General features: G+C 42.0%; 2 protein-coding genes across 2 annotated transcripts; one reads left to right on the top strand and one right to left on the bottom strand.

The window, feature by feature from the left end:
* The first annotated feature begins 146 nt into the window (after positions 1-146).
* On the top strand, positions 147-5,193 carry acad8 (acyl-CoA dehydrogenase family, member 8). Its single transcript, XM_041940363.1, has 11 exons — positions 147-276; positions 873-973; positions 1,113-1,282; positions 1,631-1,740; positions 1,845-1,921; positions 2,028-2,165; positions 2,269-2,404; positions 2,825-2,922; positions 3,055-3,207; positions 3,322-3,424; positions 3,563-5,193. The coding sequence occupies exons 1-11, from the start codon at positions 159-161 to the stop codon at positions 3,616-3,618; spliced, it is 1,260 nt and encodes a 419-aa protein (XP_041796297.1). The 5' UTR covers positions 147-158; the 3' UTR covers positions 3,619-5,193.
* Positions 5,194-6,264: 1,071 nt separating this feature from the next.
* On the bottom strand, positions 6,265-18,014 carry esamb (endothelial cell adhesion molecule b). Its single transcript, XM_041940865.1, has 8 exons — positions 17,910-18,014; positions 17,326-17,404; positions 15,482-15,627; positions 14,223-14,424; positions 13,646-13,783; positions 8,600-8,722; positions 8,366-8,495; positions 6,265-6,733 (listed from the first exon to the last, which is right to left on the bottom strand). The coding sequence occupies exons 1-8, from the start codon at positions 18,012-18,014 to the stop codon at positions 6,265-6,267; spliced, it is 1,392 nt and encodes a 463-aa protein (XP_041796799.1).
* Between the last annotated feature and the right edge of the window lie 7,966 nt (positions 18,015-25,980).

Below are 25,980 nucleotides of genomic sequence, written 5' to 3'. Positions count from 1 at the left end.
CGCAATTGCTTTTCCCCGAGCGGCCACAAGGGGCTACAATGAGCCCATCACGCACTCGACTACAGATTTCGACAAGCGGCACCACACTAACTACATATCCCAGAAGCAGCAGCGGCAGCGGCGGCTGAGTGACATAACTGCACACAGTTGAGGTAAACATGGCGGCTGTTGGACCTTTAAGAAGAATCGCCAGACTGAGCTCCAGCATCTGCAGGAGCCATCGTTTAATTTTTAACAGAAGCCCACAGAGACGAGGAATAGCTTCATGTATCGACCGTAAGTCTCAGAAACTGTTACCGTTAACGTTTAGTTTATTTGACGGCAGTGTGTCGTGAAAGGAAATCTGAATGGCACCGGTGACCAAACCTGACGATTGTAACTTTGTTAGCTAATAGACCGGTGTTGGCATTTACTTTGGTAGCTCTCAGATACCCAAACCAACCGTGTAAGACTGTCAGTAAAACAAGACACACACAGTCTATTCAGCGCTTTACTACCAAATTTTCCCAGCTTGGCTGTCATTGGTTGGTTTTGTTCCCCCTGGTCCTCCAGTCATGAGGCAGAGGTAGCCACACACCCCTCCTTAACACCGCCCCTCTTCTTGAGCACCTTGTTTGAAGTATGTGGAAATTTTAGCAAACCTGAGATGGATGATTTAATACTTGGATGATTTATTGCCTGTTGTCCAGAGGTTTTCTCATTCGTAGCTAGTTTCTTACTTTACATATGACCCAAAGGACTCACAATGTCTGTAACCTTTAGAATGACTCACTGCCAGCTAAGTTAATCTAAAAGCAGTCATGCATATACTACACCTTTACCTCTGCGTATTTCATCCATATGTACCGTATGTCCTCTGCCTTTGTCGACAGCTGCTCATGGACTCACAGATGAACAGAAGGAGTTTCAAAAAGTGGCCTTTGACTTTGCAGCCAATGAAATGGCTCCACACATGGCAGAGTGGGACCAGAAGGTATGTTGGAGCAAGGCATATACTTCTGCACCCACATGACCCCCTAACTGTGAAGTACCCAAATGGCTTTTCTTCTGATATATCAATGTGTCACATTCCATGTATCGTCGTTTATTGGTATATATGTTTTTCTTTCCAGGAAGTGTTTCCAGTAGAGACGATGCGAAAGGCAGCCCAGCTGGGGTTTGGTGGGATCTATGTTCAGCCTGATGTTGGAGGATCGGGTCTTTCTCGGCTGGACACATCGGTCATCTTTGAGGCCTTGTCCACGGGATGCGTCAGCACCACAGCTTACATCAGTATCCACAAGTATGAACCCCTCGTATAACAGTAACAGCATCTTCCTGCAATTAAAACTTGATGTAGAGATGAATTATTCAGTAGTTTAGATAAGAAATTCCTGAAATTGCCTAAATAACCAATTCCACACTTTTGTAAGATGGTGACAATACATGTAGTTACATCTTCAATGAGTCCAAACAACATATAACAGAAAACAGTGATGTGTTTAGTAATTCATCCTAAATGAAACATTTACATCGAATAACCTCCAAAAAGACTTTTCTCCCACTCTGTGAGAAGTATTGAAAAATTGGTAAATTAATTACGTTGTGATCACTCCCTTCTATAATAGGCAACATAATGATCTCTTTGCAGCATGTGTGCCTGGATGATCGACACCTTTGGCAATATTGAACAGAGGGAGAAGTTCTGTCCTGATCTCTGTTCGATGGAAAAGTTTGCTTCCTATTGTCTGACTGAACCGGGTCAGTTTATTTGTAAAAAAAAAAAAAAAAAGAACATTTATTGCAAATTAGAGATGATTTGGTTGATTACGTAACTAATTTATTTTGAATACCTTTTATTTTAGGCAGTGGAAGTGATGCTGCCTCACTACTGACCACTGCGCAGCTGAAAGGTGACCATTACATCTTGAATGGTTCAAAGGTAATTTCAGATCATAGGCCGCTATAATCACTATGTAACTGTAAGCAGTTATTTAAAAAGACAAAAGTAAGCTGGAAACATGTCTCGCCTCTTCATGACTTTTCAGGCCTTCATCAGTGGGGGAGGAGACACCGACATATATGTTGTGATGTGCAGAACTGGAGGTAAAGGACCAAAAGGCATCTCATGTTTGGTGGTTGAGAAGGGAACCCCAGGCCTCAGTTTTGGCAAAAAAGAAAAGAAGGTAGAGATCACTGGTTTTGGCTCTGCTGCTACTGTTTGCAGGTAACCACTAGATGGCAGGATTAAGTCATAATCCCTCAACTGTATCTCAATCTGTTCTCCAGGTGGGTTGGAACTCCCAGCCAACCAGAGCAGTGATATTTGAGGATTGTGCCGTTCCAGTGACCAACCGGCTCGGTGAGGAAGGTCAAGGATTCTCTATCGCCATGAAAGGACTGAATGGAGGCAGGATTAACATTGGTGAGAAGTAAAAACACTTTCCCTCTATTGTATAGTGAGACAGTCTCCTTAGAAGGTGTGAATTAGCCTTTTAGCTACAGATTTGAAAAATGTATGTGCATATTGTTAAATTATTATTGATTGAATGAAAAGTTCATTTCATAAGAAGCAAAATGCACCGTTTCTCAGTTCAGTGGTTTTGCTACCACAGCCTTGCTTCCCCTGGTATGACTTGTAGTTTATGGTGGCTAATGTTAGCTAAACTTAGCAAACTGTGGATAAATTGCTGTGTCCCTGAGTTTAGAGTCATTTTGCAAACTGTATCTCTTCTCTAGTGTAGTGTGCTCCTTTCTACGACTGAGCCGCTGTTTTAACATTGGCTGTTGTTTAGAAAAGTTCCATACCTTTAAGTGACATACTTCTGATATAAACACTCAACAGCATCCTGTTCTCTTGGGGCGGCACATGCCAGCGTACAGCTCACAAAGGATCATCTCTTGGTACGCAAGCAGTTCGGAGAGACGCTCTCCAACAACCAGGTAAGTAGCGCACATTTGTACAGTCTATTCAGACTGGGATCAGACCAAAGTATTGAGCCACTAGTTCTGCCAGTGATGAAAAAAACCTTGACTTCACCCTTCCCTCTCTCCCCGTCTGCTATACGTGTCTAGTTTCTTCAGTTCAAACTGGCAGAAATGGCCACCAAGTTGGTCGCGTCCCGCCTCCTGGTACGTGAAGCAGCGACGGCGCTGCAGGAGAACCGGGCTGATGCAGTTTCTCTCTGCTCCATGGCCAAGCTCTTTGCCACAGATGAGTGCTTTAATGTGAGTAATACTGAGTAATAATAGTATTTTAATTAAAAAAAACAAACAAAAAAAAACGTATCTTTAATTTGCACTTGTTTCGCTTCTCTACTTAATCTACTTCTTACCCAACAGATCTGCAACCAGGCTCTTCAGATGCACGGTGGGTACGGTTACCTCAAAGACTACGCAGTGCAGCAGTTTGTCCGGGACATCAGAGTACATCAGATCCTGGAGGGTGAGCTTTTATAACAGTGACCTTATTCTGTATTTCTTGTGGATTCGAGTTGAATGATTAATTTCCTTACATTAAAAAGGGCCCTCACAATATGGTTTACGTTTATGTGACTCTTTAATTCTTTTGTTTACCCTAAAGGCACCAATGAGGTGATGAGGATGATCATATCCCGAAATCTGCTGACAGAGTCCTGATAAATCTTTGTCCCTGGATCTTCAAGTGACTGTATTAGTGACCATATTGTTATGGTCCTCACCTCTGGTTTGTTACTGCGTGACTGGTTTCTGAAAATGCACACTGCATCATAGGATTTCTGAGGGTGACAAAAGGTCATTGCAGGATTGGGGGTAAACCAGCAGGAAAAAAGGAGGCTTTTCTAGTGCAATTTTCTGTCTTTTGTTTGAGTTTTAACGACACTGGGGAAGGGAATATTGATTCATCAGTCTGTTGTCCAACTATGGTCCAGAGTGAAATATCTCAGTAAAATTTAAACCAGATTTCGAAGAAAATGTGGTACATTCATTGTTAAAGGAGGATTAATTCCAATGACACCACTGATCCCCTGACTTTTCATGTAGCACCAACTGCAGTTCAAGATTTCCACATGTCCAACAGTTCTTTGACAAGTGTTGTCTGAATTTCAGGCGATACTTGCCAATATAGCAGACTGAAATGCTAAATGTTAGCATATTACACTAACATACCAACATTAGAATTCAGATGTACCTAAATATAATTAAAGCAGACAAAGGACATTTTATTTACACAATGTAACTGATGAATGATGACAGTGTCAGAGTCTGACAGTGTTCAGCTGAGCCATATGTCAGCCATGAGTCACCTCCTAACCACTGTACACAGTCATGCTAACAGCTCTCTGAGGCTATACTTAGGCTCATCGGTGCTTTGATCCAAATGCTAACGTTAGCTCGCAGTGACAATGTGACAGTGACAATGCTAATGTGCTGCTGTTTAGCAAGTATGTTTCTGCTAATTAGCACAGAATACAAAGTACAGCTGATGAGTTGTGCAGGTATTTGGACAAAGTGGACATTTGAATAGATGGGGGCACTAGATAAAAAGTTAAGGATCACCAAGTTATCACAATTCACCCTGGGAGGGACGTGAGCCTGTGTAAGAAATTTCATGGGAATCCATCCAATAGTTGTAAAAATGTTTGTGCCAAAAAGATTGACCTTTAGTGGTACTAAAGGAAATATCAGAGAATTAAGTCAATTGGAGTCATCCTCTGGGCACCATGAACGCCTGTAATCTGCAATCTATCCAGTAGTTGTTGAGATATCTCAGTCTGGCCATCGCCATCCCTGGAGCCACGCTGCTAGCATAGTTTAAAAACCCCTTTTGAACAGTACAAAATTGCGATTTTACTTCCAACAGTTCTGTTTCCTGTGAATATGCTTGTGTGGATAAAGTTTTAGTCTTGTTTTTCTATAAAAAAGCTGCTCATTACAACAGTTTCACTCAATTTGTGGGCAGATATATCGGTTATGTGTTAATGAAAGGATGTGTTTGTTCTACTGTAAATCACACATCTATATCACATGCTGTCTGAGCATCTCTGTCCCTAAAGTGTCCTTTCAGATCATATTTATCTTCATAGTTACTGTATTGTTAGTATGTTGTGTGTTCTGTCATATGTGAAATGGCTACAGGAAACAATGCTGTGCGCCACAAATGCAGATATATTGGTTGTGTAGTGTAGTTTGAAATGTCCCTTTATTTGCTGATCACACTCCAAATAAAATCATCTCAGCTTCCATAAAAGGATTCAGCCTTTTTATTGGCACCCTAACTGGCAATTACTATTTACATTTTACATGAATTGTTTGCATGAGTAAGAATGTGACTACAAGCCAGTCATGCCGAAACCAAACACCCCAGAACACTTTATTGAAAAACACTCAACAATCAAAACTCCATTAAAAGTGCTACATGACCGCCACATCATTTGCAGAGTTTAGAATACTTACAAGAAAACAAACAAGACCATCAGCAACCACTCTGCTCAACAAATGGCCTCGTATGCTTACAGTAATCATATAAAGTTATTCAAAGCACCTTTGAACCTTTGAACAAAATGGTCAGAAACCATCAACAATGTTGTACTCACTATTTTGGTTATTTCACCTACCATAACAGGCAACATCCTCATAAAGCAGACATCAGTGTCCTGAAGCCACACCGGCATCGTTCCAGTGCGTCCAACAAACAACACTTATGTGAACACAAATAAATGTGGGTCAAGGAAAGCGAGACATCTGAAAGACGACGTTGAAATACCTGAATTGTGACTTTGCTGGGTTTTTGCTCTGAACTAGTGCAGTTAGCCTGAGAGAAGCGACTGGAAACTGATCCTTAGGTACAGTGATATACAAATGGAATTATAAAAATGTGTTTATATTTGCTTTACTCATATACAAATGTAGCCGAAGCGTGACGTTTTGCATGAGCTGCAAAACTCTAAGCAAGCTGAACGGGTCATCGTGGTTCACCGTGTCCACAAACGCTGCATTAACTCTCTTGAAAAAAATGGCGTTTTATGTATGCTGCCAAAAAAATCTGAATATTTTGGATACTGTTTTGAAGCTCCCTTCGTAAGCGTGTAATTAAAAATATATTTCTCTTTAGTGAGCCGGAACGCAGCGTACAAAAAGAAACTGAAATCTGAAGGGAGATTTTGTGCAAACGAAGCACAAACCTGCTGTGAGACATTTTCTCCTCTCGGGTCGTCATGGAGAAGGTGCTTCTCCATTTCAAGGCATACCGTCTCTCCATCCACAACCGCTGTCCTTGGGGACAGTCAGAGACGCCGCTGCCGGCTACACCAGCGAGCCGGCTTGGCTTTGAGCAGGCACCATGACGGCGACGGCTCCCATGCGTGTCAGAGTGGAGGAGCTCATTTGTGGGGATACAGTGAGTGGGGGCGGCACCTGAGGCTGAGCCCCCGCAGTCCTGTTGGGGACAGCGACCGCAGGGCTCCGCAGAACCTGCGGAGGGCCCCCGTTTGCGCTGTGCGGTCGCTTGTGTTTACGCGACGGGGTGCCACCAATGTTGTAACCAGGGAGCCCCTGGAGCGTGTTGGCTTCTCCGGGTCGCAGCTGGTAGGCGTTGATGACCGAGCTGTCTGATGCTGATGTGGGGGAGTATGGGTAGTGGAAGTTCGGCTGGTGGGGGTCTCGGGGTCGGGGACTGGTGGCTATGGAGGACAGCGTGCCGTTCTTGGACACGATGTCTGAGCCGGTGTTGCTCTTTGCCCAGGACACTCGCTTTGGTGCCTGAGCATCCTCCCTGTGGCAGAGAGAGAAGAGGTTCAGAGGGAAGCAGAGAAAACTCACAATTAATGAATTACTATTAAATAGTTGAAATAACACATCCTCTTAAGGCTGCCTGCCCTCCTCATTTTAATACAATGGATCAAACAGGTCGTAATGTGTCTTGAGATTCACTCAAAAACATAATAGAATCTGGTTTCGCTTCATTCTTATTATGTGGTGAATCGATCCTCTCCACATTTTCTAACATCGGCTTGTCTCATTTATAAATAGACAACACAACCTTTCTCTTTGAGTGCATATTACATGTATATTTTTCATTTTATCTGTATTTTTCTTGTGGATATTGTTTTAGATATATTCATTTTTGCCTTGATCCTTCTATTCTTTGCAGTACACTCCCATCCCCACATATTCCAATGTAATACGACAGGCTTGTTCTGTATTTACTGTAAATATATATATATATATATATATATATATATACATATATGTGTGTGTGTGTGTATAAAATGTTTTTTTTCCCTTCTATCATTGCTCTTGTTTGATCTGTCAACACTTGTTCACCTGGGAAAAATGAATAAATAGTGTTAAAAACTATAAATTTAAATACAGTACATTGTTGAAACCAGACATCCATTGTAATGCTACAGCTGTCATGGTGTAGCTACTTTATCATCTTTGTAAACTGTTGGTTCATTTAATCAATATATTGTATTATATTGTATTAGATGATCACGTTTTGTTATGTAATACCTGAATCTGTGAAGTTACCAGTAATTACAGCTGTCAGAAATGTAAAAATTAGAGAATTTCCTTCACTAATGTAGTTGAATAAATGTATTCAGTGCCACTGAATTCAGAATCAAGTGTTGCATTCCAATGCATAATTATTAAATGCAGACAGACTGTTGGTTTTGACTTAATGATTAAAAATGCAAGAAGAAAACGTGCTCGATCGCCCTACTTATCTGTGAATTTAATGGATCTATGCTTCCGGCTGGCGCTGCCCTAAATAAATTGAGAGATTCAATACAATTGCAACGAGTCGAGCCAGTTCCTTTCTTCCATTTCGCCTTCAAGACTAAAGAAACATGAAAATGTGACACTCAAGTAGAGCGCAGGTACCTCAAATTTTCACCACTGCAAATACATAATGTATAATAGCTGTCAGTCTGGGTGCAGATTATGACTTCAACACAGACGTGCACTCAGTGGCCACTTTATTAGGTACGCCTGCACAATTTAATGCAATCCAATCCACTGCTCTGCCATTAAATCTACTTCTATGATGCATGGAATTGTTTTTTTACACTGTCACAGAGGTTTTAATTAAATTATTTGTCTCAGCATTGAGGTCTTAGTTAGTGATAGTGTTGTACTGGAGCGCATTACATTCAGAGGTGTTTCTCGCTCCTGATATATGTAAATATATCAGTGAAACATACTAGAAATGCCTCTCAAACTGTAGTCCAGTATACCACCACCTTTAACTATGACCTCAATAATTAACATATAATTGAATTTCTGACAATGTCGCCAAAAACCGAGCATCATGAGCTTCGGAAACCTTACAGCAGGGCTGTTGTGCTGGGTTGTACAGGTGCACTTAATAAAACGGCTGCTGAGTGTACAGTGAAACTCTCACTTGATCTCATTGGCTATCTCCTCCTCGGTGTCCCGTCTCCTCCTCAGTATGAATATGAGGAAGAGCGCCATGGCCACCAGTCCCACTATCGACCCCAGTGTAGCTGCTGCGATCATGCCTGCATTGGAAGCTGGGAAACAGATCACAGATCAGGATTTGCACTGACTGAGAGTAAAAAAAATGCAGCGTCAAACACACTGCAGGTGTTGGGGGTTTTTTTTACTGTGTACGTACAGGTGATAACCTCCAGGTTAATGGAGCAGCTGTCGGAGCCGGCGGTGTTGCTGGCTCGGCAGATGTACTTCCCTGACATGCTTTTAGTGAGGTTGCTCAGCCTGAGGGTGCCGTGTCTCTCATCTGTAGATCAACCACACGGTTACACACACGTCACAATCATATATTCATGTGATCCCGGCATGTGGGCTTGGTACAACTAGCCTAGAAAACTATACAGGTTGACATTAAATTAACTACTATATGGCACATTAGGGGACTATATTGTCAGAGCAGCAAACACAAATCAGTCATAATGTAATGCAAGAATTGACTGGATGGAAAGGAAACAACAGCACTATCATTTGACATCAGAGGGTTTTACTGTATTTAAGCATGTCTACAGATATTTTTGCTTTGTAAGAGTGCAGCCACCTTTTGTCTGTTTTACCCTCGGATTTGCATATTTCTGCATGTGTTTGTGAAAGAAGTGTAAAAATGCACTTTTTAAAATATAGTGATACAGAAAGCGTTTCGTAATGCAGTCAATAAATGCACCAAATTCTGACTCCTGTTATTAATCTTACTCTTCATTTGCACATGTAATAGTGTCTCGTGCATCACAGACTCGTCTGTATCAAGACACCATTATTGTGTGCAACACTGCATGGTGGTGTTTAATCATTAGTGATTCCCACCCTTAATCCAGAATTTAATCCACTATTAGCCCATATCTAATACCTACAGTATAGAGTTTGGCATTGGTGCGATGCTCTGCCGATGACTCTGCGGTTTTGCTACGTAATGATGTTCGTCAGCAATTTTTGTTTTGATATTTTATAACCAAGGTCGTGACTCAGCCGTAAGTGTGTGAGCAACCGACTCAGTGCTTTCACGACTGGGCATTTCCATTCAACTCAATCTGCTCATCTTGGAACATCTGGCTTTAAAATGCTGTGTTGTTGCAAATATAGTCTGTAGAAAAATAAACAAGGTTTATGAGGGACTTATCACAACAAATCCTCTGAAATCCAATCTTAGACGTCACATCCCAGCATGTCTTCATCTGCTGCGTTTCTGCTTTCGTGGGGATCGTAGGGGAATGAGGGAATGGGTGCGCGCCTGTTTTGTGGAATCACTCTCCTAAAGTGCTCTTCGGATGAGTGGGTGTCTCCTAAGTGTTTGTGCACGCCTGTCGCGCTGTGCGCCAAGTCGGCCCCCCCAAGGGAGAAAAGTAATGCAACCCAGGGACTCATCCAAATCATCCTAGATGAAAAGTCAAGGTTCACATTATGCCAGCGAGCAACATATTAATGCAAGAGACCAGAAAATCCTTAACAATCATTGTGTCCAAACAGCTGCCTTCATCCCAAACTTTGGGCGAGTGTGGCGTGTACTGAGCTTTGTGTTATGTCTGCACCATCTGCTCCTGCACCACCAGGAGGGTGTGCGCAGTAAGCAGGTGTACACAAACTGTCAACGGTGGAACTAGAGAAAATCTGTCACTTACTGTAGATTTTAATGAACTAAAACAAGTGTCAGAAATTGCCTGTTGTAATCAAGCAGGACTTATCTGTGTCGGCCTGCTAATTTTCTTTTTTTTGCTTTATTGTTCAGTATGCTTCAGATATCAACACAAATCAAACAGCAGCACATGAGTGTGATATCCACCTGTCCCTCTCTCATTATTTAATCCCTGGCCTTGAAAACCAGCTGTGAGGAACAAAAACCCGACAGCGACAGATTAGCAGAACATCAGCTGAGGCTGAGCTTGGAGCGAGTTCAAGCCCACACGGTGATCAGATCTCTGCTGGAGGGGGTCTGACGCTACTGTGGGCTATAGGCGCTGCCTCATATCAAGACATCATTACTCATATTACCCTGTCGGCACTGCAAGGTCAATGAGCAGCATTTGTTAAAGCCTTGACACATGACACGTGATGAATGTAAATCAGCAGCGTTTCTACGTGAAGCTTAATGGAATAGTTTGCCTCCTCACATCGTCCGAGCTGCAGTGGATTAGTTTTCATCATAAATGTAAAAAATAAAAAGAAGCACACATTCACATGTCAAGAAGACATTTTAAAACAGGAAGGAATCAGAAAAGTAATACAGCAGAAATTTACGCTTTGACATTGATTTCACCTGCAGGAGTAAACACATTTCTACTAAAATCAGTAATCTAATGAACACAATGTGGAAACACTAAAACTAAAACAAGACTGTACAGGACATATCTGTCTATTCTCTCACTGCCGTTTACGACAAAAGATGCCATCAAATTACTCCCGTCAGACAAATGGCCAAAAAAACTCAAAGATAGTTAACAGTGATATAAAACAGAGCGGTAAAGCCTTACATTTTAGAGGCTGCAACAAAATAATGTTTGGTAGTTTTTACTGAAAAACAGACTTATTCGCTTTCAGAGTTAGATGAGAAAATTGATGGCTCTCATCTCTGGATGATAAATATAGATATGAGAGCTCACAGCCAGTTAGCTTAGCTTGGGCTAGAAACAGGTGGAAACAGCTAACCTAGCTAGCTTGGTTCTGTCCAATGGTTACAAAATCTGCTGGTCTGAACCTCTAAAGCTCACTAATTAACTAATTAAACGTCTTGTTTGTTTGACATGCTGTGGTTTTATATGTTTGAATTAGTGACTTTTGGCGAGCTAAAAACAGCTAGCCTGGCTCTCTCTCTCTCTAAACCAGCACCTGGTTCCAGCTGTAAAAGCTTAACAAAACTAATGTTAGCAAGGTTAGCTCTGCTTTTCTACAAATTTGAAGATGATGCCGTGTTAATTAGTGAGCTTTAGAGGTTTTGGTGGATTTTGTTACCTTTGGACAGAGCCAGGCTAGCTGGCTAAGCTAACCAACTCATCCTTATTTGTGTACAGTAAATCATTTTACTCTATACAAGAGAGTGGTATTAACATATTGGCATGTTATCGTTAACTCTCAGCAAGGAATTAACATATTTTCCAAAAATGGAAACTATTCAAACCAATCTGACTTTATTTTATTTTTTAATATTTTCTGCAAAATGACTAATGATTTCATCTTACCATTAAGCTAATTTTAAATTATGTCCTTTGGTGATGTTTGAAAGTTGATGGTTAAAAAATGAGTGCACACACAAATGTGATAGGATGACATCGAACATAACACACAAAGATTTAAAGAACAAATTCAACCCTTCTTTTACAGAATAGAAAAATATGCAAAATCCTCATTATGGATATATTCATTAAAATATTACAATGTTCCTTATTCCATATGATTACCCTGAAGATAAACTGCCACCTGCTATATTTAACATTCACATTTTCGGATGATTTAATGAATGACTGTGCAAAGAGAACGTGAATTCTTGAGTAGGATTACCATCTGACTCGACACTTATGCTAAGCTTTTTTCTCTTTTTTTGACGGTAATCATTTCTGAAACCTAATCCTATGAGCATTCTTTCAAATTGGGTTGATTTTTTCCTTTAAAGCTTTTCTACAGCTTATGACTGTGATTCGAGGACGATTACAAAAACGTGACTCCTCAGGATGTCACCGTTTGCAGGTGAGGGTGGGATGGATGAGGGGAAATACGAGGAACATGTAAGAGGGAAAACCCTTACCCATGAACCCAAGGACAAGCATGGGCTGCGGGCAAGATCTCCATTCTGGGTTTTTGTGCAGAGGGAAAAATGGCAGAGAGAGAGCGAGCATGAATGAGGAGATGCAGACTGATGGCGAGGGAGGGGGGGGTGGCAGAGTGAGATGCGCTGCACTCTCAGTCCCAAATCCAACTTATGCCTCTTAGAGGGTATGATCAAGTAATGACATGGGGCTTGTTAGATTAGGCACCAAGGTCAACAGGAAATGAGGAGTGTCGAGAGAGGATCAGCAGAAAGAGAGAAAACAGAGATTGCTGAAAGAGATAAGCAGTGGTAGCAGAGGAAAGTTCAAGTGTCATATAGAGAGAGAGCATACATCAACACGGATAAAAAGATGAGTTTGAACTTGAGTGTCAATGGCCTGCAAGAGGGTGCGTATACGCATGTGATGTAGGCGTGAGTGTGCATACTGCACTACAAAGCCCGGGTCAATGCACAATCAGAGGGAGTAGTTTTCATTTTATCTGAGGACTTTTCTGCCGTAAAGAGATGAGGGCCAAAGATCAGAGCAGTTAAGTCAATACTCAATCAATCAGCCTAAGTCATGTTGATCAGAAACAGATGGCGTTTTCTCTGCAGCATCAACAAACATCTACTAAGTAATGCAACAATAGAGGCATATCCACTGATGCTGATTTTCTCTCTTGCATTGGCGGTGCTATGAGAGGGTTGACTTGTCTCGGTCTGTAAAGAGGATTTCATGCCGCATGCATTTGGAGCATCTATCAGTACAGTAAAGCCCAAGATCATGTGTGTGACCTGACAACATGGATTCTGCTTCATCTGCATGCAAGGTGTTAGGGTCAACTGGAAGGTTTGTGGCATTTTTAGACCAGCACATAAAGAGGCCTGCAGATCACATCTCTGGCATGTTCGCCTACGTTAAGTAAAAACAATTCTGCAAAATATGCATTCATGTGCATTTACATGAATATATAATCTATAAGAAATTTCTTTTTGTGCTTCCCATATTGATGACAGTATAAAAACAACAACAGAAATGCTATGTAAATTAGCAATAATGCACTAACCGCCATATAAAATCATGTTTCTATCACCTGATACTTTATGATAGATTAACATTCAATTAATAGCATCATTTAGAAGAATATCCAAGTGGTGTTCTTCGCAGGCTGCACAAACCCCCAAACACCTCCACCAATAGGACAAGGGTACCTGGATGAAGCCTGACAGGCAAAGCTGAGGGGGAAAAAAATCTGAGTGGAACTCGCTACACCTGCTGCTTGCTGCCCGTTTAGCTTATTGCTAATTGTGTGTGCTAATGAGGCGATTTAGCTGAGCCTATCAACACGCTGTCAGCTGCTTTAATAGGGACTGTTTCCACAACAGGTAATAGTAAGGACAGATATTTAAATACACGTTGGAATACCAAAAACTCACTCTGCATTGGGGAGAAGAAGACCTCGGACATGGGCGCAGCCTTGGTCCATTTGTACTGGGGGACGGGTTTTCCATGACTGGACTTGCAGCTCAGAGTCACGTTGCCCTTCACCACTGGATTCCCCGTCATGGTGCAGACTGGTGGAGAAGGAGGGACTGCAGAGGCAGACAGGCTGAGTGTTACCAAATCAACACATGTCAGAGAAGAATACAGGACCAGTGACCTTGTATTGAACTTGTACGTTAGGCTTTAATCCACTGCCAACAAAGGGGAGGTTTCTCGGGGCACTAGCTATATTGCATACAAATAAGAAAATGTTTTGACCCCCACCCCCCGCTGTTTCCATCTGCTGCTGGAGGATGACATAATGATCTCAGAGCCGAGCGAGTCCCTAAACAGCAGATGAGTTGTGTTTGTGCTTAGTGCATAAATATATGATTTTTAACAGACCAGTCCGATCTGAAACATGTTCAGTACTGCATGGATTTCCAAATCCAAGGGAGCGTGTGAGCTGTGCCACATGCCGCCCTGATTAAACCTAACCTTTGAAGTTCCTCTGACGCTGTGGTCCATTACCTTTGACATTTAGCCGCATCTCCCCGATAATGCCAGGAGCTCCCGGGATGAGGACATTGCAGACGTAGTGTCCAGAGTCAGACTCCTGGGTGTTGTTGATGTAGATGGAGAGGTTGGCTGAGGGCATGGCCACACTGAAGCCCACTCTTTTGGTGAACTCGTTCTGACCGTGCCCGACCTCACCTGAGCTGAAGTTTATCACCTGAACAGAGGAAACACGGCCATGGAAACGCTCAGACACAGCATCTTAGCATTGTTACACTATTAATTAGGGACACATGTAATTAGATCAACATTTCTGATTCCGTTTTCAGGATAAATACAACACATTTTGGAAAATAAGGTACTACATCGACTTTTTCCCTGGTCATTTGAGTTTAATATTTGTAATGTTATTTGCTGCAGCCATGTTAAGATGTGCAGATTAACCATATAACTGAAATCGACGTCCTTCATAAAGATAATCCTGACATGTACAGATGGTGGATGTTGAATTTTAGCCTGATTTTCAGTTTGAGATAAGCTCACAGGCATGGGACACTGAAACTGTTTAGATTATATTAATCATGCAAAGACCCTACACACTCTGACACAAACACACACACACAGTTTTACCAGCAGTTCGTGCGTCATATAGGAGGTGCAGTAAAAAGTAGAGCTACACGTCATTAGTGGCATCCTTTCGGTAATAATGCCTTCCTTCCGCTGTGAATTAGACATCAGCAGTGGTGTTGGAAATAATCCTAATCTCTGCAGATCATCTTTTTCATTTTATATACCACTAGATGGGTTGCTCAGGGTATAATGGTGTCATGCAACACTAAAAAAAGCTCACTTAATCTATCATAGATTCAGAGGTGAGGAAGGGCTCGTATGTGGAAAAGACCTGAAATACATTAATTGGTGCATTCATTTTCATTATTGATTCATCTGTTGATTATATTTCCACGAATCACGTCTAATCCAAGAGTTTAACTTCAATGATATTTCAAGTAAAAATAATATAAATGGAGAAAAGCAGCAACCACAGAATTTTTGTCATTTTTGCCAGAAAACGCACTTTGACCGACTGTTAAAATAGTCGCCCATTCATACAACTCTTGTTCTGATTTAACACTTTCATAACAGTAGCAGGAGGATCAGCAAACACACTGATCATCATTATAATCCTTTTAAAGAATCCTGTCCTTTCCCTATTCCACCACAGGTCAGAGCAGGGTCAGCTATACTGCAGCAGATTTATGCCTTGACCTTCTCACCGGCTTGGTTTCGTTTCCCACGAAAAGCCAAGTGACAGAGTTTTTGGAAATGTCCGAGCTGGGGCTGTACCAGGCGTGCAGCACCACCATTTGGCCCTTAACCACCTCCATCTCTCCTCTTGGGATCTCCACCTTCTGGGTGTCACCTGGAACAACGACACAGAGCGGTACAGAAACGGTTAATCACAGCTGTAATGTAGCGCAGACACAGCAGTTTTTATTATCATCACTATGGAGTTAATTTATTATAACTCTTAGTGTTATGCTTCAGGCTTATGCAGAAAAATACTTGTTTGTGTTGATATTCATAGTGTGTTTCATTTCATTTTTTTTTTTCAACTAATGATCATTTAAATTATTAAATAATCTGCATATTTTTTTCTGAATTAATCCTTAATATGAAACAATAATAAAACGTCAGACAGAAGTGAAAAATGCCTGTTATAATTTCTAAGACAAATGTGAAGTATTCAAACACCTTTCTGTCTAGCCAACAGTCCAAAAGCCAAAGATATTCAGTTTACAATGACATAAAACAGAGAAAAGCAGAAAATTCTCATTTCTGAGGTTATTTTACTATTTGATGATCAGATTAATTTCTGTCAGTCAACTAATCAATTAACTGACGAACTGCTTCAACTCTAGTTTGTTTTTCTTTTCTTGTGCTTTTTTCTTTTGGGGATTATTGGACAAGTGTGTTGCATGCATTTTTTTTTTTTAAAGCAGAGTAAAATAAAACCAAATATTGCTAAACCAGATCAAAATGAATGCCAGCAGGACGACTGTGTCAATATAGAGCATGAAAAAAACTATTGATCAGACAGAAGAAACATAAAAAAAACAAACATTTCCAGTGGATCCTGACACCAAGCTGAATTTCAGGACTGTGATATCAGCTGCTCTGTGCTCCGTGATAATGACCTCAAGACCAGTCGATCCCAAACATGACACCTTGACATGTGTGTGTTGTCCTTTTGGCTTCTCCACATTCACCCGCCCGAGCTAAAACTAGTCACTAACACGCAGGCTAAATACCTTTTCTTCAGTTACTGTTAAGATGAATAAGGTTTGAATGGTGATGTTATAAAGTCCACAGTCAACACTCTGCTCCTCCATTTTCCCACATTAAAAACAGCCCATTTAGCTTTGTGTCACAGATAATCCAATGGGGTTTTAAATGGTTTATTTAGCTGCACAAAGTAGGCAAATTTTCCTAATCCACAACGGAACACACAATCCGTCTGTCTATCTGAAAAAATGGGGAAATACATGTTTTTCAGGGGACAGTGATGACTCACAGGTCTCATTAACTTCCACATGTAGTGCTGCACCTGATAATGCTCTTAAAATGATGATGGAGCAAGAAAAAAAGGGAGTGGATGATCTTTTCTCATATTTTATGGATTCGAGACACAGCAGGGGGACATATTTATGTTGAAAAGCCATGAAAAAGTGCATTTTGCATAATACCATTAAGTTTTATAGTATCTCTTATCCAGAGCACTATGCTGGTCTGCATGTAACTTTAAGCAAAATGACTTAATCGTTTTTTACACAAAAAGCACATTTAACTTTGTAAGTGCAAAAGCCAACATTACGATACAAAAGGTAAAGGAATGTGTACTTTTAGCAAGTCTCAAAGAAATTCGGATGCATGGATTATGAGAAAAAGAACCTTAATTGTGTTGGGTTTGAGGATTATAGTGAATATTCACAAATGTCAAAAAAGTGCAAAAAAGGTGTCACGAAAGAGCTTACTATTATTTTCACGCAGGACACATAAGCAAAAAATGAAATGGGAGAAGACAAGACATTACTACAACAATGCAGGATGTCTAACTCACAGGGTGCCCAGTCACCCGAACCCGACAGCTGAACCTGGATCAACTGATCCCAGCAGTCGTTGTCCACTTGTGTCTCCAGCTTGAAGATTGGTTAAAATAAAAACTCACACCACGAAAAAAAAAACGATTCTTGCCACTAAATCCTGAAACAGTGAAAAGTGTCCCCTGTGTACTCAAATGAGTGGACAGGGTAGACGGAGAGTGTTATGGTCCATGCACAGGCAGCTGAAATCTCCACATCTGTTCAGCCAGGCACGCCCTCCTTCTTTTCCAGACTGAGCGCATGTAGAGGCTGGAGAATTAGAGTGGCGGTGGGGGGGCTGGAGGGGTGTGTACAGATGAAGAAAGTGTGTGTGTGTGTGTGTGATAGAGATTTGAAGTTTGCGTGAACAGGCAGAAAGCACAAGAGAGACAGAGCTTGTTTTTGACTTATAGTTCTGCTGCAGTGACTCAGTGCTTTCTTATTCCTCCTGGGACAATGTGACCCCGCCGCTGCGGCGCTCCTGTCCCTTAATTTCTGAATCTCTGAATCTGGTAAGTCCTGCTGACTAATCCCCAAACAATCCCAGGCCCAATCCTCTCACCTCACGTGAGAGTTCAGCTGGACGTGATATGATGGGACACACGGTCACTTCACCCAGCAACGCTGCTGTCACTGCCACCACCACCACCGCCACCATCATCATCATCACTGCAACACGGCCTCTAAATTCTGATTAGCGGGTCGCTTTGCTTTGCATTTAATCCTTCATGTCATGCGATCTCTGGCGAGCCCGTTTGTGGATTCCACATGCTGTGAGTTTGAAATGAGGATGAAATTGAAACAGTAAGCACGTTCTTGAACTGGTCTGTTGTTGGCCTCCATTGAAGTGAATGAGAGACCGAGTGAGTACTGGCAGAGGGTGCTAATACGACTGTACCTTTATGTACGTATGACAGATGACAGAAAACAAGCAGATGTTTTGAGATGAACCGTTACTTTGCTGTGGCGACAACCAGGCTAAGAGCAGCTGTGCAGCTAAACACAGCCACGCTCACCATTAACATGCTACATGACAGTGCACAGTGAAAATGCTAACATGGTGATTTTTAGCACGCTTACTATGTTAACTACCTTAGTATAGACGTATTCTAGCATTTGCTAATTAGCATTGAACACAAATAAGGGCTGAGGCTGGTGGGAATGTCATTATTTTAGCAGATGATCGGTCACATATTGGACAAATTCAAATTCTGGCCTGAAGATGGCGCTAAATGGAAAGACAAAATTAAAAACAAAATTTCATGGCAGTCCATTCAACTAAGGGCTGTACAATATGACCAAAATCTCAATTACCGTTACAGATCATTTCAGATCCAGACAATGAAACATAAGATATAGCACATTTTCTGTAAATTCAATAAATAGTTTATATAAAATGACCACATGGTAAGCCTATTTCTTACAACTTTTTAAATTATACACTCAGCAATATAAACTATTTACAATTTCTCCCTTTATTTAGAGGTAATTTTCAATTAGGCCCTTGTTAGATAAAACTCCTCTGGTCAGATTGCTCATCCTGTTCATAATTACCCCGTTCTGCATGTTCACTCTCCTCCATGTTTGTTTGTGTGCATTCGTGCCACACAGAATAATGCAAAGCATCGTCCGAATGACGACAAATATTATCATAAAAAGAGCGATTCGTAACACAGCAAAAGAAATGACAGAGCATCCTGTCAGACCCTGTGATGTGTGCTGTGGGACATAATTCTGAAGCAAGTCTTCATATCCAGCCTCTGCAGTATAGTTATCTACTGCACATGCATGCATGAGATTAACATCTTTATCATCATCGCCACCATTGTCTTTCTTTTTTTTTCCACATTTGAAAGGTAGTTTTTTCCCACACAAATCCTGTTAGCGCTGCGATTTCATTTCCACCAGCTATTGTTTTTGCTGTTGCGCCAACCTTTGAACCAGCATGTCTGTGTTGTAACAATTATGTAACAACACTGAGAAAAAGATCTTGTTTTGGATGAGGCAGCGATTGTGTGTACATGGGGGATGCCTGAAATCTCTCTCCTGGGATAATGCTATGAAGCGCTGCGCAGGCGTTGCATGTTGATTAATATACGTTGTGGACCCGAGACACAATCAGAAAGGATCAGGTCTTCTGTAGGTTGATGAGACTATACGCTGCTGCTTCATGTGAACGCAGACAGCAATTCTGAATGATAACACAGATATTCCATGATGAAGTAGGATAATGCCCTCTAGTCTCCTCACTCCAGACTATTCTTGTGCTTCTTTGAGCAGGTTTATCCTCAGAACTGTGTCATTCAATTGTTTATTAAATGAAGGAAAATCGTCACTAATCCGTGGCTGTCTCCATCTGGGATGTGTGTGAGTGAGTGAGTGCTTGGCTGCAGACACAGACAGATAAAGACAGTTCAAGATGTGGATATGGGTATGAAGTCAAGCTAAATCCTTCACAACGGGGGGAAAAAAAATCAGGAAAAGCTGCCAATAAAGAGGATACAGATATGATACTATGCAGCCTCAGTAAACTCTGTCCTAATTACATTTTGCCAAAGGCTATCATAGCCACGCTTAGCCACGCTTTATATCTGCTAATTGGATTCTTCTCTTTAGAATAAACAATGTTTTTTGTGTTCCTGCAGGGCATCCCAGCTATGAGATATTGGTGTAGTGTCAGCTGCAACAGCAATTAAAACAGCAGGAAGCACCAGACTCGCAAACCTGCACAGGACAATCAAAGAAAAGTCCACCCTGTCATGCCTGTCTGAGCTGGGGCACTATTAAGAGATCAAATGTGAGCTTGTTGTAGTACCGAGAGGCGTCCACAGGGGGCAGCACATTCATATGCTAAAAGAAATCATCTCACGTTAGATTAAAAACCACTGTGAAAATCATTATATCACCAAAAAGCAGTTAAAAATCTCTGAATATAAGACTCAACGCATGTGAGTGTCGACTGAAGCAATGAAGCTAAGCTAAGTGTAAAACCAGCAGGCTGAGCAGGTGCGTCTAAAAATAAACAGGTGTCTAATTCATCACTGAAATACATGTAATTTGCACGTCTAACCAGGCATCCCAACCCAATTCTGCTGTGCGTTGATCAAATGAAGGATAAAAAGTCAGTCCCTCTCTCAGAGCCCTCAGGGAGCCATGTAGGCCTGTGTGAAGATAAACTGATCCTCTTTAACCAGCCCCACTCTATCTCCCCGAGTAATCTCTGCTTCCACCCATGTCTTTCTCTCATGTGAGTCTGTCTCTGGAGCTAAAGCCTTAGCTGAGGCTCAGATTTACTCTCCATTTACACCTCTAACCCCCCCTCTTCTCCCCATCGACACGGTGGGGTGGGCCCGCCGCCTTAAAAATGAACTGATAATCTGAAGCAAGGGAAAGCGGTGACAACAGGGTCCAAAGGTCTTGACAGCGAGTGGAAGCTCTTTTCAGCTTCCAGGTGATGCTGTAATGTTTCACGTTTATAACACAGTGCCTCTCGATGCCTATAAACTTCATCACTTGAAATAAGTCAAGTCCTTTGACCCCTAGTTCTGCACAAATGGGTTTATCGTCAGGTTCACATTGCATTCTACGAGAGGTAGAGGAAACCCGCAACCTAATTAGAGCTGCAACTGGTGCTTATCTAAGCCTTGTGCATGTAGATTAATCTGTTGATTAGTCTTCAAATTAATTGATACTGAACATAGTGAATAATTCTAGAAATTCCAAGAGCCAAAGGTGAAATCACTTGTAGCAGCAAATTCACACATTCGAGACACTGGAACCAGCAAACATTTGGCATTGTTACTTGAATCGATCATCAACATTTTTGTCAATAAATCACCTGTTCATGAATCAACTACTCAGCACTAAAGACTATAACCGGACAACATCTGCTGTTGTGGATGGAAAGTATAAAGAGAATAGCATCACTGAAACACAGTTACAAAGACTGCTGAATGTAGCAGAGCTCTATCTATACAGCACATGGTGGTGCATTATGGTTGGGTGCTTAAAATCTCCATTCGCAGTATATTGTGATGCTGATATGTAACATACGGCTTGCCCCCCCCCCCTTAAATCCCCTGCTTGTTCAACTGAATCAGACAGATCCTGAGGCATCTCATCTCCTGAGCAATGTAGTTACAAGCTGATGGTTTTAACCAGGCGTCCTGAAGTGCATTTGTCAAAGGGCCAGAATTTTTCCAAGCAGACACTGTGGGGGCGGGACATTCAAATAATAAAATTGGCATACTTTGCCAATATCAGTGTAAACAGACTCCTAAAAAAACATGGAAAATCCATAGTGAAAACTAGATATTTAACTAGAAAATGCTACCCAGACCCCCACAAAGGATGCAGCCAGTGATCAATTCAAAACCCACAGTTAGACAACCAGTGAATGAGTCCTTATCTCAACAAAAACTCCTCTTCAGGATCACAGGAAGCAACAAAAATACTCAGTTTGAGACTCAATACAACAGTCGGCCAGCAAAAATAAACCCAAGAGAAGCCTTCTGCATCTGATAGACAAGCTGAGGCCAGTCTGCTGCTGGGAGTCCAGAGGTTTGATGGTGGGTCAATGAAAGGATCATTCTGTAGAGCAGGTGAGCTTTGAATTATGGACTTTTTGGCTCATTGCTAGGGGTTGGAAAGCTAATCAAGGATCACTCTCAGGACAGACTGGGATGTCTTCCACTGGTGGATAACGTTAATAGTCTGGAGGCCGGACGGGAAGCTTTGGTGGGCCTGATGTGATGTCATTATTAGTAGAGGTGCTCTTTGTTTCATGTGTGGCGAGATACCCTCTTTTAGCCAGTTTTTTAGCTATTCCAATCAATACCTGACAGATCAATATAGTAACACAGTGGTTAATAATGCTAATATCAGCATGGCACATTTTCTATAAATGCACTATTGGCATGAGGCAGTCCTGCTCACAGACTCTGCAACATTCATTAGACATTGCAGTAACCAATTTCATCCTGAGATATTAAAGGAACAGGCACCACGTGTAAATGAATTTAAATCAATTTTATGCTACATCATTAATTGAAGAGATGATCAGTTTTCTGCTGATGTGCATGGAAACAGTGCTCTCTGAACTCCCCAGCATGCTGTGTGCGTGCTGAGCTGGGATCAGTGTCACAGCAGTGACAACAAACGCCTAGCCGTGCAAGAACAGTCAATATAAAGATAAATTATTTAAGCATCACATTTCTTTTCCTCATTAGAATCGTCCACTCGTCTGGCTGGTAAAGAAACGTGTACGACCTTGGGTTTTACTTTTATTAAGGGATTTAACGAGTGAAGAAATGATGCTCCAGATTTGTTGATGTCAAACGAGGACAAACACGAACAAAGATTATGACTGAGCCAAAAAAAAAAAAAAAAAAAATGGGGTTATTCCCTGACTTTTTGACAGACAGGACAGGGAAGGAATGTAGGACAACAAAATAGCCTTGTTGGTGCAAAACTGCATATTGGACTGTCCTCCCCGGGCTTCAAACAGATGGTGCTTCAATAATAAATATTTGGGGAAGGCTCCTTTAAATTGGATTACATTAGTGTAATCTCTGCAGCTATTTTAAACCATTTTGAGTGTGGTATCTCATCACAGTAGCTTTAATCCCTCTTAACTTTTGATTGTGTTTAAATTGATTCTCCTCGCACACATGGCTCCAAACTCCCACAACCTCCCTCTGGTTCCCGCTGCAAACTCACTCTCACATGCACAAATTGAATGCACATGTGAAGTCAGGCACATGAGATACACACACACACACACACGCACACACACACACACACACACACACACACCTCAATATTGTTTGTTTTTTAACAGCATCACCTTGAGGTCACAGCAGATGTCGCAGCCCACTCATGACAGGAAAGTGGCAGCTTAAATCAGAAGTGGAACTAGTTTACTGTTCTGCTTGGTGGGAGGATTTCTGTGCTCCCTGACTTCTGTGCAAGATTCAGCTTAAGGGTGCAAAAATATGCTGATATAAGTAGAAAAAAAAAGTAAAAACATTAGCATCGGGGTTGGTCTGGAGTACTGAGCATAAACGGCATAAACTGAACAAAAATGCCTCCAAGCATCAGCCAACGGCTTTACAATTTTTCAAGTCTGTCTTAAAACTATAATCACGTGTGTGCGCATACACACTGACACAGACTTTGCTTGCTGTAACCATTCCTCGGATTCATACTAGCCGTTTCAGACATCCCCTCTTCATGAGCCTCCAATGTCAAAATCCACAGTCCTCATTCATCGCAAAAATATATTCCAAAGTTTACCTTAAGTTAATATGAAGCTTCAGCAGGGTTAGACAAGTGAGTATCATCCAATGTCCAGTGTGAACACATGTGAGCACCCACTTTAAAGCTGCATTGATACATTTTTGGCCACTTGGGGGCAGCGTAACATGCTGTAAACATACCTTATAAAGTTGATCTGGCAAACTTGTTAGCAAACAGTTGCCTATTTAAACATCCAGCAGACACTAAGCCACAGTATCGTTCATTCAGAGTCGTGTTTGTGTCCACCTGATGAGTTAAACTCCAGTGTTTTAATCTCTTTTAGCTCTATTTTTGGTCTCATGCGCCCCCTGAAGGACACATCTGGTTTTTCACATCTGCTGAGCACTCCACTGTGTTCACTAGCTACAAAAAAGAATGCATGTGATGAATCGCGTGATAATTCTCTGTAGATCACTACGAGTGACCATCTCTCACATGTTAGTGGTCGTGTGATCCACTGCTAATATACAAATACTAATCATCGCCACTCAAAAGACAGCCTGAACTTGCTGTACTTGTCTTGCACGAGAGTCATGCATGAGAGCAAATATAAATTAAAAAAAAATCCACCTTCGAAACACCAAGCAAGGAAGCAAAAAAAAAAGGCCCACTGACTATTAATTTCCTCAATGCCTCGGACGCCGCCGCCGGTTACTAACCACGCCATTGTTTCGGTAAAAACACTGAGTCGTTGTTTAAAGAAAAAAAAAAAAAGCTCCCCTGTAATTTCTCGAGCATTTACAACCTTAATTTCCTGAACATTAAATCATCAGATATCCGATTTCTACCTCACAGCCATAATTGTGTATGTGTGTGTGTGTGTGTGTCTGTGTGTGAGCCCCCAGCAGTTCAAAGACCTTCTGAACCTTTCTAAACACTTGCCGTTCGTCCTCCCACTCTCCTTACGTTGTTTACTTACATGCATGCATGATTGTGCAGATAGAGCAACAGAGGCATGCCTGCTTGCGTACACGCTGAATGCCTCGCATGCCTTCTTCCAGCTCTGACAGCCAACACGTTCTACCGCGATGTCCTCTGAGCTAAACGCAGAGGCTGGCACAAGGGGAAACGGAGAGACGGGTGGGTTTCTCCAGCCGGAGAGAGGAGGAGGGGGCAGGCTGAGGCTTTGATCACATGCAAATACCACACACACGGGGGATGTAGGTGTTTATGTGGGAAAACAAAGACTCTCATTGTAGACCAACTTCTGTGAATTATGTTAGCTGGGGGAAAGGTTTCCATTTCTACATGTGCGGGGGAATTCATTTCACGTAACGCCAGAAAAACAGGTGCAGTCTGACAGAGAAGTGGCTCAACAACAAGGCGCTGATGTCTTCTTGTGGTTGTGTTTCGGTGGTCAGTTCGACTCGGACTAGCGGATGCCAGTGGCCTTATCATCCCAGCTGTCCATCACAAGTCCCACAGTGCCCTTTCAGCCAACTCTTGGGTCCTATAGTGGCAGGGAATGAAAGGCAAACTGAGAGCTAATATGGGTCTGTAACCACAACAGAGCCCATAACCACCCTGCCACCCCTCACACCGTCTCGGGTCTTTGAAGAAGATATTTATAAACCATTAGTGTGGCAGCGGAGCGAGGGTTGGCTGTTTTATCTCCCAGATCTGTCATGTGTTACCATGCACGAGGCGAGCTGTGCTGACAGAGTGACAGAGTGAGGGCCGACAGGGCCGCCGCCGCACGAGTCCAGGGTCGGACGCGGCGGCCGAGGCCTCGGCTGCCTCGCCACTTCACCGCCTGTGGGACACGGGGAGGGCTTAATGCAGTGAGGCTGTAATTAAGAAGTTGAGTGATCTGATTTCAGATTTCCACTGAGCTTCTCATCAGAGGGAGGAATTACAGGCTTATAATCTGCATGCAACATCAGATACTCAGATGCCTCCCAAGTTCATCATGGGAGAGGTGTAGGGTACAAGGAATGAACGCATATTCATCTCATCTGGAGAGCGAGACGCTTCTCTATCTTAAGCTGTCTATAAGTGTCTGCTTCCTGTCCGTTTTAAAATAGTTTGACATTTTGGGAAACGCTGAGATGACAGGAGAGATACCGCTCTCATCCTGTATCTGTCTGTTAAACAGAAGGAAACAGCAGGTTTGGTGACTGGACGAATATATCGGCTATTGGCACCTTTTTTTTTTTTGGAGGTTGATTTTTGTCATTTTATTTCGCTAACTGAATGGTGTGCCTTCAAAGAACGAGTGAGGGATGCTCACCCATCTGGTTTTTGTCAGTGTGATCATTAACAAATAAATTAAGCTCGTCTTCGTTCAGTGAGAGAGAGAAACTTGAAGTCAGAAGGCGATTGGTTCTATTTCTGAT

The sequence above is a fragment of the Chelmon rostratus genome, chromosome 7 (assembly GCF_017976325.1).
Source record: "Chelmon rostratus isolate fCheRos1 chromosome 7, fCheRos1.pri, whole genome shotgun sequence".
Lineage (NCBI taxonomy): Eukaryota > Metazoa > Chordata > Actinopteri > Chaetodontiformes > Chaetodontidae > Chelmon > Chelmon rostratus.
This window is presented reverse-complemented; position numbering and strand designations above follow the sequence as displayed.

Excerpts from the sequence above, each read along its gene's own strand:
- acad8 (XM_041940363.1), top strand. The coding sequence starts at position 159 with ATGGCGGCTGTTGGACCTTTAAGAAGAATCGCCAGACTGAGCTCCAGC. Across the intron at positions 974-1,112 it reads TGGCAGAGTGGGACCAGAAG|GAAGTGTTTCCAGTAGAGAC; the intron begins GTATGTTGGAGC and ends TTTTCTTTCCAG. Across the intron at positions 3,425-3,562 it reads AGTACATCAGATCCTGGAGG|GCACCAATGAGGTGATGAGG; the intron begins GTGAGCTTTTAT and ends TTTACCCTAAAG.
- esamb (XM_041940865.1), bottom strand. The coding sequence starts at position 18,014 with ATGATGATGATGGTGGCGGTGGTGGTGGTGGCAGTGACAGCAGCGTTG. Across the intron at positions 15,628-17,325 it reads TTCGGGTGACTGGGCACCCT|GTGACACCCAGAAGGTGGAG; the intron begins GTGAGTTAGACA and ends TCGTTGTTCCAG. Across the intron at positions 13,784-14,222 it reads GATGCGGCTAAATGTCAAAG|TCTGCACCATGACGGGGAAT; the intron begins GTAATGGACCAC and ends CTTCTCCACCAG.